The sequence below is a fragment of the Ptychodera flava genome, chromosome 15 (genome assembly GCF_041260155.1).
Source record: "Ptychodera flava strain L36383 chromosome 15, AS_Pfla_20210202, whole genome shotgun sequence".
NCBI classification, from domain to species: domain Eukaryota; kingdom Metazoa; phylum Hemichordata; class Enteropneusta; family Ptychoderidae; genus Ptychodera; species Ptychodera flava.
Window position 1 is genome coordinate 3,821,282 of NC_091942.1, and position 21,197 is coordinate 3,842,478.

Below are 21,197 nucleotides of genomic sequence, written 5' to 3' on the forward strand. Positions count from 1 at the left end.
TGGAGCAATGGATCAATGTATTTGTTTTAAGCATTATGATGAGCAAATGTTTTCCAAGAGTTTTAGTGAAGCTAAATATTGTCTGGTTTAGGCAGAGCAGTAAAGACAAGCCAGATTGTTTTTCTGTAAAAAAAAATTTTCAAATATTAAAACAAGCAATCTTAAGTACTGTTTAACATTCACTGTACATGTAACCATATCAACGTGCTGTATCAAGGCAGCTCCATCATCATTTATTGGTATTTTTGCAGTTTACAGCTCATAATTCATAGTGTGTGTGATAAACTTTCGGCAGGATTGTATCATGAATGATGCAAAACCGTTATAAATCATATCTGTGGACACAAAAGAGAACGAATGAAAGCCTTCATGTCTATTTCACAAGGCGCACAATCTGAAGCTAATGCTCATAGGAAACCCAAATCATAGTAACTGCTCCTGCATATCATAATTTCTGCAAATCACTGAAGTTATATCACATAATAATGGGAACTATTTGAGTCAAACAGTTACCATGATTTACCCACTCTACAAGTTTCAGCTGATTGAAGTTTGTCAGATGAAGTAACAAGATTACTTGTTGTTACACCTTCAACAGTTGGCATTTCAGAACTTTACCCTTTCAGGCCTAAACCCCAATATATAGGGCAGACAACTCTGGCAACTTATGAGAAAGTCTGGCTATAAAGGGTTAAAAGCAGCAACACACAGCAACAGAGGCTAATGATACTGTGTCAAATCTAAATGAGCTGCTTTCTACAATAAAAAGGATGGGAGGTAATTTCATTTTTCTGTACTATAATTGTTTCATGAAGGCTGCCCTCTTCAGGCCAAAAGCAGAAAAAAGATCAGAATTTTTGATCAGCTTTATCTCTGACAAATTGACTGTGCACAAATTTCAAAGGAATTCAAAGGACGAAAATCACACAAAAACAGTCAATGTCAACAACCACTAATGCGAGAACCAGGGATTGAGGACTTCCCCTTTAACATTAAACAAATCAATGGTGACATCCAAGTCACTCATGTTCACAATTATTTAGGTAGCATTGATGGCAAAACACATTTTACCATCTCATCTATAAGGCAAAAATATAAACACTTTATAAAAGTGTAAAATTTCACCTGCTTACAAAGTTGAAAATCATGACACTTTGAGACTTTGTTTGGTGATAAGATTTTATTGGTCCTAAGAAGTCATATTTTGAGTAACTGAACTGGAACTAAAGATAACATTGGAATGTTTGCAATTCACCGTGGGCTTCTAGGCTGTGATCTACACATCTTGAAACAGTTTCTTGAATGTGAAATCATACCAAGGAAATACAAAGTCTAAATGTTCATGGAGAAAAGAAAATGAGCACTTCAAGAGAAAGTCTTGACTGTTTGTGCATAGCATCCCATTTCAGATTTTCACCCCAATTCCCTGTATACAGTTCCACATTTACCATTGATAACAATGAGTTTGGACCAAACCATGGTGGTGAAAGGGTTAAGATTTCAAAAAAGTACCAAGAGGAAAAATACATTTGCAACTGCTTTGGTTTGAACAACACACAGCAACAGAGGCTAATGATACTGTATCAAATCTAAATGACTGCTGCTTTCAACAATAAAAAGGATGGGAGGTAATTTCATTTTTCTGTACTATAATGGTTTCATGAAGGCTGCCTTCTTCAGGCCAAAAGCAGAAAACAGTGAGAGACAATAAGATGCCATTTGAGCAAAAAGTTGTCACTTTCACAGTAAATCTCTGCTGAACGTCTATTGTTTATATAAACATGTTTCCATCTACATACAATGACATGATTGGCCAAGAGTTGCTCATTGATTAGAATACACAATTCTAACCAGTTATCTCTTTTCACTGCCTTGCAGTCAATTAGCTTGTTTCCATGGCAACAAATGGTTTAACAAACTCTCCTCACTGACTGTCGTCATTTTCTGCGTCATCAAACTGTCCATCTATTGGCTTGACAGGAATGTAGAAATCTGGAATGTCTGGTGTGTGTTGCTTTGATGGTACAAAGCTGAAACGCAGTGGGCTGGCACTTTGCTTTCCGTGTGGTGGATGTCTATAGACAGCATCAGAACCAGAATCTGTTGATAGATAAAGTACATCTTATTTTGGTTTCAGAAAAGGTTATCAGAGATCACGGTAGCTAACAAAAGGTCAGGTGGACCTTCAAAATAATTATTCAGAAACATGTTATGGTTTGCACGGACTTGTGTCACGAAATGGTTTAAACATTCCCATCAGCCTTCATTCTATCGTTGTTCTATTCTAATACACTGGTTTGTGCTGAATTGTTGGCAATGTTGGAACTGGACATCTTGTCTAAATTGAGGAGTTGCCAATGCTGTCAGGCGTAACTATTGTCTCAGTGGAAATGCAGTATCAGTCAATAACAAAGAAATCAACTATGCCAAAGTTGAAATATTGTCTATTTCTCTATTCACACAAACCAGTATATTTTCTTCAATTGTGATAAAAAAGGAAGATAGCTTGCTGATCTTTTCCAAACTGAAAGAAAAACTTCCACTATTGTATTAATTGTGATCAAACCAATAACTGACTGTTCCATTTGCCATACGTTTTGTATGGTACTACTTGCAGACAGACACAGCCGTTCATATCAATGCAAAAAGTAAACTGAATTGTGTACTTCATTTGCAAATAAATATATGCCATCACTGTTTTCACACTCTAATCACATGACACAGACCATACTGACCACAGCATTCTAGTTCGTCTTCCCAATTCTCTTCACCAACAGCCTCATCATCTGAGTCACTATTTGATTGGCTCTCTTCTTGATTGGAGGACTGATGTTGTGGACTGGTAGATACAGGAGATCCTGAGAAGAGGCAAGTTATTCTGGTAAACTGAAAACACTCAGAAGAAGATTACGCTGATTAACCTTCACTGGTGATCAAGCATTTAAGTATTGCATCGCCCTGGTGATAAGTATTGGCTTTTGTTTAGCACAGTGACTGTTGGTTTAACATTTAGTGATGCAGACAACTATGACAGAGATATTCAACACCGTCATAAGGGTGCCAACTATCCCCCTTAGGTTATTTGCCGATTCACTTCAAAAGAGAAAATGAAAACTTGAAAACGTAAACATTGTTCTCAGTGAAGAAACAGACTCACAAAAACATCTCAATTGGAATTATGCACAACACATATCACATGCAGAATAGGAATGATGTGAACCAATAGCTGCTTTCACTTTCAAAAATATAATTCAGTTGTGAAAAACATGACATTTCATACCTCCCGAGATACTCTTAATATTTTCTTTGCCAGCTTTGTCATTCTCTCCATCATCACCACCACTATCATCATCATCATCGTCACTTTCATACACGGAAAAATCAAATAATTTATTTGGCACCGGTGGTGAAGGCTGTGGAGCAGTTTTGGTACTTTCTCTTTCCCATGGGCCATTGTGTGATCGCCATAGTGACATGCTATTCCTCATTGCGTCTTTGAGGGCGCTATGGTTCCATTCTGTTGAATCTTCTTCCTTCTCTTTCTCTTGGTCCTCTTCATCATTGTACGTTACCTGTCAATCATTTTACAAAAAATATTTAATAGTTGACATTGTGTAATCAGCTCATACCAAGTGGTCACTGTTGTCACTCCACTCAGTTACATAGACACATTAATATACTATGTTCCCTTCAAGCCCTGCTCGAAAAGGCCCGAGATCAGGATTAACGGATATGTTAAGAAGATTATGAGGCGTTTCTGTCTTTTGTCTTCTTTTGAAATTGCAATCATCATATAAGTATGTTGCTAGACTTTTGGATTAAGTCCACACGGGGGTTAAAGACCAGTTGGGTTTGTGGTTTACTTAGAAGATAAAAAGTGAAGAACACAAACATAAATATACAAGAAACATCTAAAAAAATATGGGTGAAATCACAACTTACAGTGTTTCCGTTAACGCAAAATCCTGCGTATTTTACACAAAATTGTTCGGAAATACGCAAAAAAAATCATGACTGCGTAAACAAATACGCACTGAGAAATGCCGCCCAATGACACGACGTACTTGGCCCGCACTACATTGCCTGAACATGGTTCAATGCAGGACAAAAATAGAACATATGCACCTGCTTGCAAGTGACATTTATCATGATATTGCAACATTTTAGACTTTAGCAGACCGCAGCACTTTATGCAACATTGTATTTCATCATCACAAAACGTCATGTCAATCAGTTCTGTACAGACAATGGCACTACAGATGCAAAAATTCGAGAATCGATCGAGTCTACGTTGTTGGTAACACAATACAGTTAATGGTCATTACTTCGCATGTTATTTGGAAAGTGTTTACGGGTGACCATTTAGACTCTGTCGGGTTGCATTCTTGAGAGGTCCCGCTGGACTTTGAACAGTATCTACTTTTTGTTGGCCCTTTGAAAACACTAATTTCGTAGCCAGAAGGTATTTTCTTTGAACATGAACTCATTGGGCTGCTCAACGATCATATACGGGACATACATAACGGCATTGCAAACGTTCAACTACACCTTGAAGCCCCCCAGGTTGTTGCTTTTTGTTAATAGAGCATGCGCATTACAGGAAACCCCCAAGTTCTACAGAAAAGACTGCCCAGCTCACTTCAGATACTGATTCCTACCGTACGCATTTTGAATACATTTTACGCAAATAAAAACTCAGTTGCGTAAAATCGTACGCAAGTTTTGAAATTGTAACGGAAACGCTGGACCTTACAAAACTGCCACCCAGTTGTCCTTTGGAATGATTGCAACCTAGATGCCTTTTAGAAATAACTGCCAATTAGGTGCCCTTTAAAAATGACCACCACTTAGATTAGACTGAAAGAGCCATCGCTTGAGGCTACTTTCTATGCTCCCCTCTCACATAAGAGAGAGCGCCCTCGAGCGACAGAACTTTCAGTCTACATGTAGGTTCCCTTTAGAAATGACTGCACCTAGGGGTCCTTTGGAAATGACTGCCACCTAGGTGTCCTTTAGAAATGACAGCATGCCACCTATGTGCCCTTTAAAAATGGCCACCACCTCCGTACCCTTTAGAAATGACTGCCACCTAGGTGCCCTTTAGAAACAGGGTTTTCAGTAGAAATTTGCCCAGGCGGAGAAATGTAAATTATAGGTGGAGAAGGAAGCCGAGGTTGGGGTGGGGACGTCGTGTCGCGGCGGCGGCAGCATAACATTGGCAAGGTATTTTGAACAGCAATTTATCCAGTTTTGTTGAATGTCAGTGTAAAAAAGTCTGTATTTTAAAAACAAAAACTGTTTGTGGTTTTTTGTGTTAAGTCGAAACAATGTACATGTACCATCTTACTCATATCATTTGTTTTGTTTGTCCTTTCTTCACTGTGTCACTGTCTGATGACATTTTCCATGAAAACACAAACAGTTACAGAGATGGTCAGTACCCTTAAGTTATCATCCTATGTGTTGATATTACAGTGTACTAAGAATCAACAGGGAAGCAACAGTAACTTTTGTTATATTCAATAAAGAGTACTACAACTACTGGCAGATATTCCATGAATTTGGCGAAAAACTTTTTTGTGATTAATGCCAAAGTGAATGTAGTATCGAATTTACATGTCACACTAAAATTATACAGGAGTCATTAGAAAATCCCAGGTAAGTAGTTCCTTTTCTCTTTCAGTTTAAAGGGACAAAGTCAGTTTTGACTTTTTTTGATATCAAGAATACAGGGAATACTTGCATAATAATTACACTCAGTATGCACAATGATGTCAATGCAGAAACTCAAAGTGATGAAAAGTGTGAGATACAACCCCTTTATTTACCAATTCAATGAAACAAAAAAGTTAGCTGCTCTAGCAGTAAAACAACTTGACGTACAGCCTCAGGGTTGGCATTGGAGTTTGTTTTTTATTTTTCACCTGCAGTTCACAAAAGGCCTCTAAAAAGTTTGTGAATACACATTTCAGTTAGATGCAACAAAATGACAATAGAAAAGTGTTTGCAGTATCAGTAACAACTATAATGGGCTTCCTACCTCTATGACTGACCTTTTAAGTGCAGTACACTGAAACTTGTGAAAGAAAAATATTGTCTCTTTTTTCCATAAGCATATATGGTATAAAAGAAAATACACAAGTCCTGAAAAATATTGTGTTGCTTTCTTTTCCCCCAGCAGTCACGCACTAGTACATGTATCAATAGCAAAAAAGAAAAACATTGCATCGCCACCAAAACAAATGAGGGGAAATCTCCAGCTGGCTGTGATGTATCTAATGAACTACGTGAATAATATTTACATAAATTATAAATTTGCCTACCGTCTGCAAATGCTACAAAATTGGATATTTTTTACCGAGAAAATTAACAGAGTTCACGCGGGGCAAAACACGTTATTTATTACTACCGGTAGATTCAAAACTTAGTCGATAAAATTGAAACACTTTTTCCAGCATTGAAAGGTTTCATGATCGGGCCATTTACCTGCAAATGTACATGAAAGCATGGATCGCGTGCTAAATTTAGAGCAGGCGGCAGATACGGTAGAGCGTGCCCATTCCACTTTCCTTTGAGTTGAAATCACAAGAAATATACGTGAAAAGCCAGCCCTAAGACGTACAATATTTCTCAAAATTTTGTACACCGCCAAATCACCATTTTCAGGGGTAAAATATCGAATTGCAACCACAACCGCGAGTTTATAACTGACCACTCTCAGGATTTTAGCATTTTAACGTAGATGGTTGATCACGTAATTCTACTTTCTAGAACAGTTCTATAAACAAATCCCTTGCTCTGGCGTCATAGTCGCGTACGCGTACTTAGCGCACGTAATACAACATGTTGGCGATGCATGACTTTGATTTCGCTCTCTGAAGAACACCTCACCAAAATACTAAAAAAATTATATTGATACATTCATCGGACGGCTGCACTCGGCTCATTACCACATCAAAACGTGATCGCTGACAGCTACACGCTTTCCTATGGCCGGTCGCTATTGTTTTGACTCGTAGCAGAATATTAATGAGGTCAGGGAAATATACCCAATGATATTGCCGCTTACAGAGGACAGGCGTACTTTCACCCATGATATAAGATATTAGAACAGTTCACTGACCTAGTCTGACCTCGCATAAAAAGACGTTGTATGTATACATAGCCCAAGTTGTACACTATGCGTACGGAGCCTGGCCTACTATACGTGTGCACGTTCGTCCGTTTTTGGCTCGTTTGTCGCGCCAAGCCCAAACGTCGTGTACTTTTGTCACTCAGTCGATGGTCATAATTTGTGAAGTATTAACCAAAGTTTGTGCCATTTTATAATATTTTCCCCCCAATTACAGCCGGCAAAAGTGCTGTCACAGACGTACAATTTCGCCGGCTGCCGGCTTCTAATGAAAACACTGAGAAATGACTGCCACCTAGGTGCCCTTTAGAAATGACTGCCACCTAGGTGCCTTTAGCAACAACAATCACCAAGCCAAGATCAGACGTCATGCAGAGAGGATTTGACTGATTGGAAGATGGATAGTAGTGCGGAATTCAGCAATAACAAGTCATCGTTGATGACACAGTCCCCACTTGTTAATAATGGGTACTTTGATTACATGTCCTCAGAGAGGATAGAGTCCTCTTCATTAATTAGGTCTGTGATAAAAATACTTTGATACAGATGGCGCTCAATGGCCAAGAATGAGTTCCATGGTGATGAAAACATAAAACCAATGTAGGCCACCATCCTAAAGTTCATAAAATGAGTCAACTAGGAATTAATCAACAGGATGTTGCAAAACATTTTTGCATACAATTCTAACACTTAACAGATTATCACTGGTACCATATTTCATAAAGTTTGATGCAGTATTTACAACACTATGAGATCAACATCTGTATCAAGTTTCATCACATTTGACGTTGTATTAATTTGTGGCTATATCACCCTAATTAGGAAAGTTCATTACTTATGCAATTACAAATTAATTAAAATGACACTGATAAATGTCTTTTTCAATGTTAAAGCAATGTGAGCTTAACATCGGATAACATCTGTATAAAGTTTCATGAATTTGATGCAGTACATATTTCTTGACATATCAGCCTACTTACGAAACTTCAATGATTGACATGTTACTGCTACATGACGTGAAACAAATTAACGAGCATATGTATGAAATAGGTCAATGTCAACTTTGAATGATACTGGTGGAAATATGTCTGAGTTATGGCTCTGTACATGAAAACATCGTAATAAAATGGCTGCCTAGCGACCATATTGGATCGTATCACATAAAAAATCGACATACATATGTATGACATAGGTCAATGTCCTTGTACCAACTTTGAATAAAATCGGTTGAGATATGCCTGAGTTATGCCTCTGTATATGAAAAAATCGTAACAAAATGGCCACACAGCAGCCATATTGGATCGTATCACAAAAAAAATTGACGTGCATATCTATGACATTGGTCAATGTCCTTGTACCAACTTTGAATAAAATCGGTTGAGATATGCCTGAGTTATGCCTCTGTATATGAAAAAATTGTAATAAAATGGCCGCCTAGCGGCCATATTGGATTGTATCACAAAACAAATCGACGTGCATATCTATGAAATTGGTCAATGTCCTTGTACCAACGTTGAATAAAATCGGTTGAAACATGTCTGAGTTGTGGCTCTGTACATGAAAAAATCGTAATAAAATGGCCGCCTGGCGGCCATATTGGATCGTATCACAAAACAAATTAACGTGCATATCTATGACATTGGTCAATGTCCTTGTACCAACTTTGAATAAAATTGGTTGAAACATGTCTGAGTTATGGCTCTGTACATGAAAAAATCGTAATAAAATGGCCGCCTGGCGGCCATATTGGATCGTATCACAAAAAAAATTGACGTGCATACCTATGACATTGGTCAATGTCCTTGTACCAACTTTGAATGAAATTGGTTGAAACATGTCTGAGTTATGGCTCTGTACATGAAAAAATCGTAATAAAATGGCCGCCTGGCGGCCATATTGGATCGTATCCCAAAACAAATCGACGTGCATCTGTATGACATACGAAGTAATCCTTGTACCAAGTTTGAATGAAATCGCTTCTTGCATCTCTGAGATATCTGTGTGAACGGACGGACGGACGCACACACGCACGCACGCACGCACGCACGCACAGACGGACGCACGCACGGACATGACCAAACCTATAAGTCCCCCCGGACGGTGTCCGTGGGGACTAATTAACCAATCCAACATTGCACACCTCTGATTGATGACAGAAAAAATTAAGTCAACCCACGTTAGCTGCTGGTAATTTACAGTGAACAGTAAATGAGATTGTGTTTGCCGATTTCAAAACTTGAAATAGCCAAAATGTTCACTGTCCAGTCAATTTGTTTGTGAAAAATAACTCTACGGTCTTCATATTGTAAATAATGCATTGTGTCAACAATACTGATACTTTTTATTTCAACATAGTGTAGAGAGATGATGAGGAAAAAATATATTTTTAAAACAAAAATACTAAAATTCATTGAAAGATTTTAAAGATATAAATTCTTATTTGTTCCACTCCAGAAAATTTGAAATGTAGTAGTTCCCATAACTATGGAATAATTACCTTGATGATACTGGTTTTGACTAGATCATGTCTAGCCCTCCCTCGCCAATTGTTTTTTAGGGCTGGGTCCCGTTCTGGATAACTTGCAACCTTGACGATGTGAGGAACTTCAGCAATAGGTATGTGAAGATTGTTCTGTAAGGATGTCAACAATATCACTGAAGTTAAGTTTAGAAGTGGGCAATCGCTCAGTTTGGCATTTTGTGCTTCCTGAATAACTTAAGACAGTGTTCGCGGTGACTTTTTTCTCCTCGCGTACGGCATACGCATTACTCTGCTAAAATTGCGTAATGGCTGGATTTGAGTGCGTAATTTCACTTCCGCACTCGATTGATGAAAAAACTGACTGCAAAATACAATGTGCCGTTGAATAAACCTACACTACATATTCGGATTGTACGATGTAGCATTATTTTAATGAAAACAGTTTAACGAACAACTTGAACAATGTTGAAACGTAACAGCGAAGGGTATACATGCGACCGTCAAAACACATCGGGCAACCCAAAAGTTAGAGTTAAGGCAGCTTATCGAGACACTTCTGCAGTGTTCAAAATTTATCAGGATTCCGACGAGCTCTACCGATGAATCATTTTTTGACGGACTCAGATTTGTCTGCTTCGATGCCATGCTGCATGTGTGCTTGATCAAAATTTGGGAACAGCGAGACGCGATGATCGTGCAGGTTTGTCGCAACATTTCTGTCAATCACTCACTTTGTGTCATAAGTTTCAGAAACTATCGCTCGCCTGAAAATTAGCAACGTAATTCATAGGCACAGCTGACATAATAACGTGCCTGTGAACTACGATGCCGATTTTCTGACAACGCCCAGAGAATCCGAAACTTTCCACACAAAATGAGTGATTGACAGAAATGTGTTGCAACAGATTTCGTCTGGTTGTCGCCTTAGGTCAGTCGTGGGGAGTGCTTTCGAAAACATGTTACTGTTTAATCCTTTGCGTACAGAAAACGCATAACAATGAAAAAAATGCGTAGAGAGTCAATTTCAATGCGTAAATACCAGGGCTCAAACTTAACTTTTTTACCTACTTACCCTGCGGGCAAGTTTCAAGAAATTTTACTTGCCTGAGGAACAAACTTACTTGCCCGATTTTTTTGTCTGTTTGCATTGTTTGGGCAGAGATCACGAAGACCAAGCAATCTCAAAATGTAGCTGACGGCATCATATCAATGCAGCTTCCGTTTTGTCTGTATTGATAATCGTGTTAATTGTTACGATCCATTATTGTTGGTCTTCGTTATCTCTGCCCACTCGTCCACCAACATTCTAGTGCAGGATTGGGGTCATACAGTTGAAGGGTGGCCCATCAATCGATAGAAGTTTTGAAACTTCCGTTGTCATTTCCTTTCAAAGTTTCATATATGTCGCACTTCTGCTTCTTCACTAACTTTCCACTGAACTCGATGCTGCGACCGCGCTATAGCTTTATCACCGTCGATTTCTGAGTGGCCGGCCGGTTGAACGTGTATTGTATCCCCTGACACAGATCCTGTTCCGGAATCTGTGACTTTGTCAGGCGTAGATTTGAAAAAATTACATGAAAACAGGGTAGTTTGCTTCGCTATGACGTACAGTCTGCGTTGTCTCAGTCAGGTCACCGCGTGCAAAGTGGCTGTTGAAATTACTGACCAACACCCCCTTAGAGTCAATAGCGACAAGCAAGTGAGATTAGACTTCCCGAGGGAGGAAAGACAACAGCTGAATATCACTCGCTGAATGTTGACTTCCAGCTTGTCGGTTGTGATACCCGCTTCAGTGACTTGAAACAGCGAACATCGTTTAACAAAATTTCTTGAGATTTTTATTCCCAGAACATGTAAATTTTATCAAAGTCTATCACTTGCCCGACCGGGCAAGAGCAATTTATTTTTACCAGCCCGATGTCAGGTTTTACTTGCCCCGGGCAAGCGGGCAACCGTTAAGTTCGAGCCCTGAATACGCACGATTTTTGCGTAAACGCGAACTCTGTTAAGAACAGTGGAAATTTTAGTTTTGAAAAAAATGACAAAGCTTGAACGCAATTTACAACCAATGTCACATATTGTACATTGGACCACCTATGAACTTGTCCTTGTTGACAATCGAAATTTACAAATTAATATGCATAAGGTGGTAAAATATTATCAATTTCACCAACATTTACAATTTATTTGTCCCTCTGACATTAGCCTCAGTATTGTCACTTCCATTGACATCCAGATCACAAAAATTCTGATATTGTAATTTTTTACTCAAAAATGCCCCATGAGAATAGAATGAACACTAATTACCCTGTCTATATCCAGTCTTGTAAGCTGTGTAAGTGAGTTCAAAGCATCAGGAATGACAGTTAGGTTATTGTTGAACAAATCCAACGTTTGAAGATTAGTCAGCCGTGAGAAGCTGTCTGGCAGCTCTTCCAAAAGGTTATTATCAGCACGAAAGTCTTCCAGATTGCTCAGGTTGCCAAAATCATCCGGCAACGACTCGAGGTGATTCTTTGAAATCAAGCAGGTTTTCAGAGCTTTGAGATTACAGAACGATTCTGGTAGATTATGAATCTGATTCTGACTGAGATCTAAGTATTCCAAATTTGTGAGATGACCAAAGTTATCGGGCAATCCTGTCAGTTGGTTCTCGTTGGCAATGAGCTTGACAAGCATCTGGAGTAAACCAAATGTTTTGGGGAGTTTCGGTAACCAGTTACCGTTTTGGAAATTTCGTCGTTCAAGCTCATCAACAGGGCTTCCAAGATCAAGATGTTTGAGATTTTTCAGTTCACCAAAGTTTTCAGGAAGATATAAAATAGAATTTCCTGCCAAATCTAGGTGAGTTAGCGATTTTCCACTGGCGCTAGGAAAAAAATCGCTCATTGGAGATTTCTTCAACTGATTGTTTCTAAAGCTGAGTTCAACAATATTGGTCATTGCACCGATCCATTCAGGAAGAGCCAGCAAACGATTAGTTTCTGCATAAAATTTCTCCAGTACACTTGCTGATTCGAACGTTTCTGGCAGAATCTTGATGTTGTTTGATGAAATATCACAGCTCTTCAAACACTGCAAACAACTGAATGAACTCGGAAGGTCCTCTAGTTTATTGTCCGACACATTCAAAATTTGGAGCCTGTTGAGGTTGCCAAAGGTTGTTGGAAGATGCTTGAGTTTGTTATCAGACAGCTCAAGTAACTTGAGATTTTTCAGAAGACCAAAATCTGCCGGGAGGTATTTGAGTTTGTTCTCATCGAGTTGCAACTCCTCCAAGGCACTGAGGTTACCGAAATCTTGCGGAAGCTCAGTCAATTGATTACCTAGCAAGTGTAGTTTGGTCAATTTCTGGAGCTCACACAGTGAATCAGGTAGCGTCCGGAGAGCATTCTCGTCTGCGTTAAGTTCTTGAAGATTGATCAGTCTGTTGGTTGCCATAGGAAGACTCTTCAGCTGGTTCCCTGACACATGCAAGATCTTCAGATTTTCAAGCTTGATGAAAGTTTCAGGTAGTTCTGACAGATTATTGTAGGATAGATTGAGTTCACCTAATGTCATGCTCAGTGCATTCTCTGGTAGTCCTTCTAGGTCAAGCGACGAAAGGTCCAAAATTTCACTGCAATTACCGGTATACCTATTCTGTTCTTTGGAGACTGCCTTGATAGTTGCGTCCATGCAGTAAGTCATTGTTGATAACAACCACTGGAGACAGCAAACCAAAACAAGTGATTCAGCAGCTGGTATATCTCCACTGTTGGAAAACAAAAATGAGTGTAATCAAGCATAAAACTATCAGCACCTGAAAATCACATTCAAATGGCTGTTCTATTCATTTTTCAACAATAATTAATTGTATTAAAAAAAAACATTATTTCGCAAATATTCATGACAGAAGCAAAATAAATTTGATCTAAAAAATTGTTGGGCCTGAACAGTCTAAATTGATCAGAAAATGTAATAATCACTTTATCCGATGGGAATGAAATTCATTTAGTCATGAGCACTGTATGATGAGCAGGTAGAATGCTAATTAAAAGGAAACTCAATCAGGGCATCCTCAAGACAATATGAATGCCACAAGAGAAAATAAGGTTTCGACGAAAAGTGAGAGAACAAACTCTGAAAATCTGCATATGCAAAGTTCATCATCATTTGAAGAAAACTGAATGAGGTTATAGTCTCGGCACTCAGAAACCAAATTTGATTGCTATTGGGCCATCGATTCACAGAAAAACATATATCAAGAATATGGAGCAAATAAATGAAAGAATAAATTAGCATACAGAATTTGGGCCACTATCAAAAAGGAAAACCTGCAGTCTCCTGTATCGTACACCTCGTGATAACATTTCTTTATTACAAAGCGCATATAAAAATTGTCAGGCTTTTACATGCAGCGAACCAAATTAATACATTTGGTACAAACTAGGTTTGCTCGCAAACTTCTCGTGCAGGTTTGTACTGACGACGTTAGCTTAAATCAACTCGAATCGGCCGACACCAGCTGCAATGTGAAAAACACCGAAATCTGAAGTTGAACGACGTGTATTGAGCACGGTCCCTCCACAATTGAAGCAAGCATTTCTAAAGCCGAATAGGTTCCTGTAGTCATGCTATACACTATATATAGATGCAAGCGGAATGGTTGTTTATAAATGGGGACATTTTCTTACAGTAGCTAATCATGGCGAGCCACACGCCATGGATGTCCAAATACAAATATTGTTGGTGTAGTTTTCATGCATTTCTCGATTATCTCCATCTTGGATTGCCATGTCGGCCCATGGGCCCGGGTGTGAAAGAACTTCAGGAGAAGTTGAGATTGTCAAAAATTGTGAGAAAATATACGGTGCCTAAAATTCATGTCATACCTGCTGAGGCTTTCCCTGTCACGGTCGAGGAATTCAATAAGTTTTCGATGAATTTCAATCAAGACAAATGTCTGGCTGCGAAATTGAAGACACACAGTTGACTCATGACGCTCAGCATACTGACGCGAAAGATTGAAACATGAACATATTAAACAACGCCCTCTAGCGTCAGTGTATTGGCTACTTTTGTTTTCTGCGTTGCGATGTGGCAATGCACTGCAATCTCGGACTGGCTTGGACGCTGCAGCGGAATGGAGATTTTAAAGTAACTACAATAAGACAAATTTGAAATTCATTTCCTAAAAATCTGAAGCAAGTATCCCTAGAGTTGCTACAATTCAATGCTTCAGAGCTATGTGGCAGCTACACCTTTCATTATGAGCTGCCTTTTAGCTTGCATTATGCTTCAAATACCAGCTCTATGTGAACCATTGAAACTGGTTGTTCAAATGACAGTTGGCATAAACTTATTACTTTCATCCACATTTTAAACATTGGTGTACTCAAACAAATGAAGAAAAATGTAAATGGTTAGATTCCTCCCGCCTTTTAAAAACTTGGCGACAATTGGGTTTGCTGTGACAAGATTATCCAAGAGAAACATTTGACTTAATAATCTTTGGTTGCACAGTAACATTTGTGCTCAAAAATTTGTTGCAGTACATTTTAATTATGAGTTCTTTTCAGAAATGTATCTGAGTTCAATTTTGATTTGCTTAATAAATGCATTAACTGTTGAAACTGAAAGAGTTAAACTTTGCTCGTTCCTCACAGAAACACCAAAACAGTCTCGTCTAAAATCAAGAAAAATATCCGAGGTCGCCTAGCAAATTTGGTGCTAGAGACATACTACCCAACATTTACAACAATTAAATTCAAAAAGGCAGTTCACCATGTGTTAACTCTTTGGGGGAAAATTAAATTTTCACAAAAATAAGTTGGTGAAAACTTCTTCTACTTCATGATCTTCAAAAGACAGGTGTCCACACAAGCATTAGATCAGAAGTTTTGTAAAAGTTTGAGTCCAAACATCTATCCCTTGAGACACATTCTACCTAAATGTAAAGTGCATTTATACATTTTACCATGCAAATACACTAATAGTTACATATTGTCAATAGAGAGTATTGTCTGAAAATCATGGTATTTTGGTCAGGCCTGTTCCTTCTGCCAACATGTGACAAGTTGGTGTAGAGGTGTCATTATTTAAGTGATTGCAACAAAAGTTTTTGTCATTATTTGGTGACATTTGAACAACAGAACCATTTTTTTTTGCGACATTTGACATCTGGAATCATATTTGGTGACACTTCAAAACTAGTATTGAAGGTCCAACTTCATGGTACTGCTTTACAATGTCAATTACCGTAGCGCCTCGTAACTTTGTCCAGACTATCTCTGTACTCTCTCAAAACTATTGAATGCATGGTTTAAAATCACAGAATAACCACTGAGTGAATTAAATTTACCACTGTATTCAGTAACAGGGGATGCAATTAATACATCAGTTATTTTACCAATCCATGAATGAATCCATTTAACACTGCCCGGTACCTCGAAAAACTTCTCACCTTTGTCTGCCTGATTATTCCATCCATCAGATTGTCACCACAGTCCCTCTATCCACCACCTTACCTCACAAAAACTGTTGTTTCTATAGTATGGCTTTACGTGATTGATACCACGACCACGGTCAAGTGAAAATTACAGTAAACTGTTTTGCTGGGTTTTAACCTACCACAACTGCCACAAATAAAAGAAGACAAACTCTTTAAATGTGTCAGAACACAGTATTTTTATTTGATAAAACCAGGATAGTTACATACAAAAGCAGAAGCCCGTACCTTCACCTGCACAGCGAAATGCACAAAAGTTGATAAAACCTTTAATAAAATACTTCCATGAAAAATGCAGAAATATATACAAATAGTAGAATTGCCTTCTCATATTTACAAAAGAACTAAGAGAATGTTGAAATTACTGTAATAAAGCTCTTCTACAATTGAGCCTCGGTGTGTATTTCACATTGCATATTCAATTACTGTTGCATTCATTTTTCACAATACAGATTTCACAAATCTGTCCAAAGCTGGCTAAAGTCTTCAATTCACGCGTACTCATGCACTTCAAATCTATAAAATCAGGTTTTGACAACTGCTGGATTAAGACAGCAGTTGCATACTGATAGCGGGGAGATACTGATAAAACAAACATCAAAGAATTTTCAATAATTTGTGAAATAAGGATATTATTTCTTAAATGGGGAATAAATATGAATTTGACACAAATGTTAATGTTTGTGATGGCACAGCTTAAAGACATTGTATATTATTAGAATGTCTGGTTTTACATGATGCCAGCACCACATAGAACTTTTACAAATCTCGTACTGATATCAGCTTGGAATGTGAATTTTGTGCAAATCTGGATGTACTGCTATTTGCATTGGATAGTTGAATAGTACTTTGAAAGCTTGCATATTAGCAACCACTCACTAAAGAGAGTTAAGCTGCTGGTGATATAAATAGATCGATAGTAGAAATTCTGTTTATAACATAACCCAACACCTTTGTGTAGGCAATAGTAATGTACACATAGCAAAACTTTCTAATATCAAAATTATAGAAAAAATATCAAAACACAATACATCAAGTCCACAGTCTACTATGGTGAGTTATACTCAAATAAACAAAAATTAACGATAGCTCTGATATTGAGATGAATAATTGGATCAAGTGATTACATTTGTTACATGACAAAGATGATAATTTACCGTTTTCCTACGTTAATTTCTTGCTCATCATAAAGCAGTTTAGTCATTTGAAAACTGCCACATTCAAAACAGCTGATAGAGCAGCTCTCTTACCATCAAAGAAACTGTTGTCTTCTGATAAAACCTGTATTACATTTTCTACTATTACATGTAGAACCATACATACATACTGCTCTGAACAGTTGCCCTAGCATGTTTGACACAATTGTTCTGTAATGTTTACAACTTTGTAAAGACAAACACTTAATTAGACTGAGATGGTGATGTTTTGATGAGATTTCGACTCTTTACAAACTAGTGATACAAAATTCCATCATACCCTTGACCAGATATTAAATCTTGATTAATATTGACTTCAAATATCATCTGAATTAAAATATAACTTACTGTCTATAGAATGTAAATCAGCTAGGGGCTGTGTGACTCTGTCAATCTATAAACTGTGATTTCAAATATAAAGAGTAAAGCCAATACTGAAATATGGTATGTTATATGTTGCTGAATATTTGTGTTTAGACTCACCAGTTGATGAAACCCAGTGACTCTTCATCATCTGGAGCTGGTGTTTTGTAAGACTGAAAGATCCATCGTTCCAGTGGGAGTTGGGGGTGGGTGTAGATAGCGCCCTAAAACGGATCTTTCAGTCTAGTGTTTTGTGAATTGGTAGATATGATCAAACTTGAAATACTAGGCAATTTTTCAGTAGGAGATCGCAACATTTCAAAGTGGAGTTCAATTCTAAATGTCATCGTCAAAAGCAATTCCTTTACAATTTGTAGCTTGTCAGCTTCATTGACAGAATTTTGACAGAACCATTTGTATGTTGTCATGTCATATGTGCAATCATGGCTTTTGAACAATAGAAATGCACTGCACTTTTAGCTTTTATTTGTCAATTTGCATATTTCCGTTTTTCTCAAAGATGCACTCAACTAAACATAAATTGAAGTCTTCTGCAACAGTGAGAAAACAAGACAAATCTCTGTTTCATTTTCTACAAAATCAGAAATTAAAAACCTTTGGTAAACACTGGCATGTCTCCTCACACACAGTGATCGAGTTTTATGAAAAGCTAAAATACTTGTCTGGGACATATTCTGAACTGGTCTGAAATGACTGTACTTGTTTGCAAGTTTGTTTAAATACCTATGAACAACTCTTTACAAAAAGCATTTTCAAAACCAATTCATGTTTAGAAGAAAGTCAACATCACCAAACCTGTCCATTACAAATTGACACTGATTAATTTGTCTGATTAAAATGATTGAGTGATTGATGTATCATTGACTTAAATTTGATTTAAATATTAGGAATGGAATTTTGGCAAATTTAATAGCTATGAAAATTATTCTGCAGACTGCCAACAGTTCGCATCAGTTACGCTTTCATTTACCATTACACCAGTACTGACAAATGTAAAAATAATACAAAACACTGAAGTTTCTATATACGTAGATTGACAACTTATAATTTAATACTTCTACTTAAAAATTGCTAAGTACAGTCTTGGTCCCAAAAATCTCAATCCTTTGTACTGACTAGTTTGGTCTTTTCACAAAAATAACACTTTCTCTTTCAAACGTCCCTAAAATATATATTTCTCTCAAATTATTTACTGTTTATAGGTATTTGATATGTGAATCTATCAGGATATTCTTTGATATGGTAAAGAACATCATGATCTCATGATACTACATCTGAAATATTTATCTTGGTTGAAGATAAAATGCACTTTCAACAGGGTTCATTTCCGTGTTCATTACAATCTTACCCCACAGAATGACTACTCTAGTAGTCCAGATTCTGTCTCGGCTCCTCATTACCTCACAGTGTGGCGTTCCCCTGCCTCAATTTTGAGTTTGTTGCAGCCTAGCAGCTTAGCAAACTGGTATAGCCTGGTTTTGCAATGCCTCTATCTTGGGTGTTGGCTTGGCCACACTGTTTAGGGAACCATGGTTTTGGGCAGAGAGACACTGTACGGCAATCCACAGGTTGTAACTTAGGAATGTGAAATACAGAATTTCGGAATTCCCTTCACAGATTTTACTCAGTTTATCAATGTGAAATGTGGGAATTCCGTCAATCACGATGTGAGATTCATGAAAATTTCTTCGATGTAACCTATATATTTGTAGCAATGTGATGTGAGTCTGCATACAAATAAGGCTATGATACCACTAAGCCAGTACAAAACTGCTAAGACATCAATGAGTTTATGCCTGGCATATACTGATACAATCCTTCCTGTGGCCTAGTGTGTGTAGATGGGTGTGTTTTTCTCAGATTGCTCCTAGAGGGCACTAACATTGGTTAAAATAGATATCAAATTTAACATATGTGTTGTGTGTGTACATTGTGTGTGTATGCATGTGAGTTAGAGGAGTGCTTAACCCACTCTGCACTGTATAAGCCATTTTCTACATGTACCTGTACTACTGATCAAAACAGATATCACAATCTATTCAGTAGGTTTTCTTGTATTTTCCTCACTACAAGCACTAGCTTCTGCCCTTTGTATGACAGCATAAGTCTTTGTATCATTGTGAGTTAATTCATGTTGATAATACTGTGCATTCTGGGTACCTAGCTAAATGTGTCATTAGTTTGAACTTGCATTAATTTACATACCAAAGTGTAAATGACAGTATAACTAGTATTGTGTTTCAGTTTACTTTCCTAATGTTGCAGTAGTATTTACCAGACTAATTGGAAGCTGCCCCGGGTTGCAATTTTGTTGGGTATTTACTATACCCATTGGGTGCTACAATATACCTGGGTTGCAATTTTGCTGGGTATTCACTATTTACTATCCATTGGGTGCAACCTAGGTTGCAATTTTGCTGGGTATTCACTATACCCATTTGGTGACCTGGGTTGCAATTGTGCTTGGTATTTACTACACTATTGGGTGCTACCAGGGTTGCAATTGTCCCGGGTATTTGTCTAAACTAAAATTCTTGACACTTGTCAGTAAATAGATCAGTACATCAGTTATAACGTATGACATGTATCTCTGAGAGTTGTAAATCATTCTCTAGATGAGTTTACTCTCAACATAACCCAAATCCTTGTACAAGGCACTGGTTTCATCCTTTGACTCAATCCACACACCACCTGGGATGTCCGTGACCGTCTTCTTGCCTGCTTTTTGATTGTTGTCAGTTTCTGTCTCCGACTTCATTGCCTGCAAATGAAGCAGACAAGTCATAAATGGTTATGTCATCAATGATGATGGCTAATTCTTCATTTGGAGTCACACAGACGGATCAATCCAAATTACATGGTGCTGCCGGTGAACAACCACATCTTTGTTTGACAGATCACAACTGCATGTTACCATAACAACATGGTTTTTTTTTGTCAAAGATCAGCAATTAATGTGAAACGTAACATTTACAATTTTCCCTTTGCAGGATTATAGATCAAGCCCACATCATCACAAAGTTTATCATTTTTGTAAAAATGCACTGTAATTATCATGCATAGGTGCCATAATTTGACATAATTTTTCACCAGAAGTATGCAAAGTCATTCATAAAGGTTGGATCTACACAAAATCCATACAGAGGAATGAGTGGTCATGGGATAGGGATGAAAGGTCAACATGAATCACTGCTGACGTGACCCATGCCTTGAAACTGCATTGACTATAAAAATGAGTATCATTTATTATCACACACAGAACTCAAAATCAGGGGTCAAGGGTGAAAGGTCAACATGAATCACTGCTGACACATGCCTTGAAACTGCAGTGACCATAAACATGAGTGTCATTTATTATCACACACAGAACTCAAAACCAGGGGTCAAGGGTGAAAGGTCAACATGAATCACTGCTGACACATGCCTTGTAACTGCAGTGACCATAAATATGAGTTTCATTATTTATCGCTAAGAGACCTCACAACCACAGGGAGACAGAAAGCTTATTGC

The 21,197-nt window shown here is 37.8% G+C and overlaps 2 protein-coding genes across 4 annotated transcripts in view; both read right to left on the minus strand.

Annotated features, from left to right (window-relative positions):
• Nucleotides 1-1,165: 1,165 nt before the first annotated feature.
• On the minus strand, nt 1,166-14,627 carry LOC139150920 (leucine-rich repeat protein lrrA-like). Its single transcript, XM_070723400.1, has 6 exons — nt 14,492-14,627; nt 11,925-13,371; nt 9,630-9,764; nt 3,281-3,572; nt 2,736-2,858; nt 1,166-2,100 (listed from the first exon to the last, which is right to left on the minus strand). Exons 2-6 carry the CDS (start codon nt 13,305-13,307, stop codon nt 1,925-1,927), a joined length of 2,109 nt encoding a protein of 702 aa, XP_070579501.1. The 5' UTR covers nt 13,308-13,371; nt 14,492-14,627; the 3' UTR covers nt 1,166-1,924.
• Nucleotides 14,628-16,261: 1,634 nt separating this feature from the next.
• LOC139150923 (uncharacterized) overlaps nt 16,262-21,197 on the minus strand; it is a 36,374-nt gene continuing 31,438 nt past the window's right edge. For 2 of the 3 annotated variants that reach the window (XM_070723403.1, XM_070723404.1), the window contains exon 10: nt 16,262-20,448. In XM_070723403.1, the coding sequence (XP_070579504.1) occupies nt 20,299-20,448 (150 nt within the window). In that variant the 3' untranslated portion in view covers nt 16,262-20,298. The remainder of the gene's footprint in view (nt 20,449-21,197) is intronic. The other variant, XM_070723406.1, reaches the window with a different exon arrangement.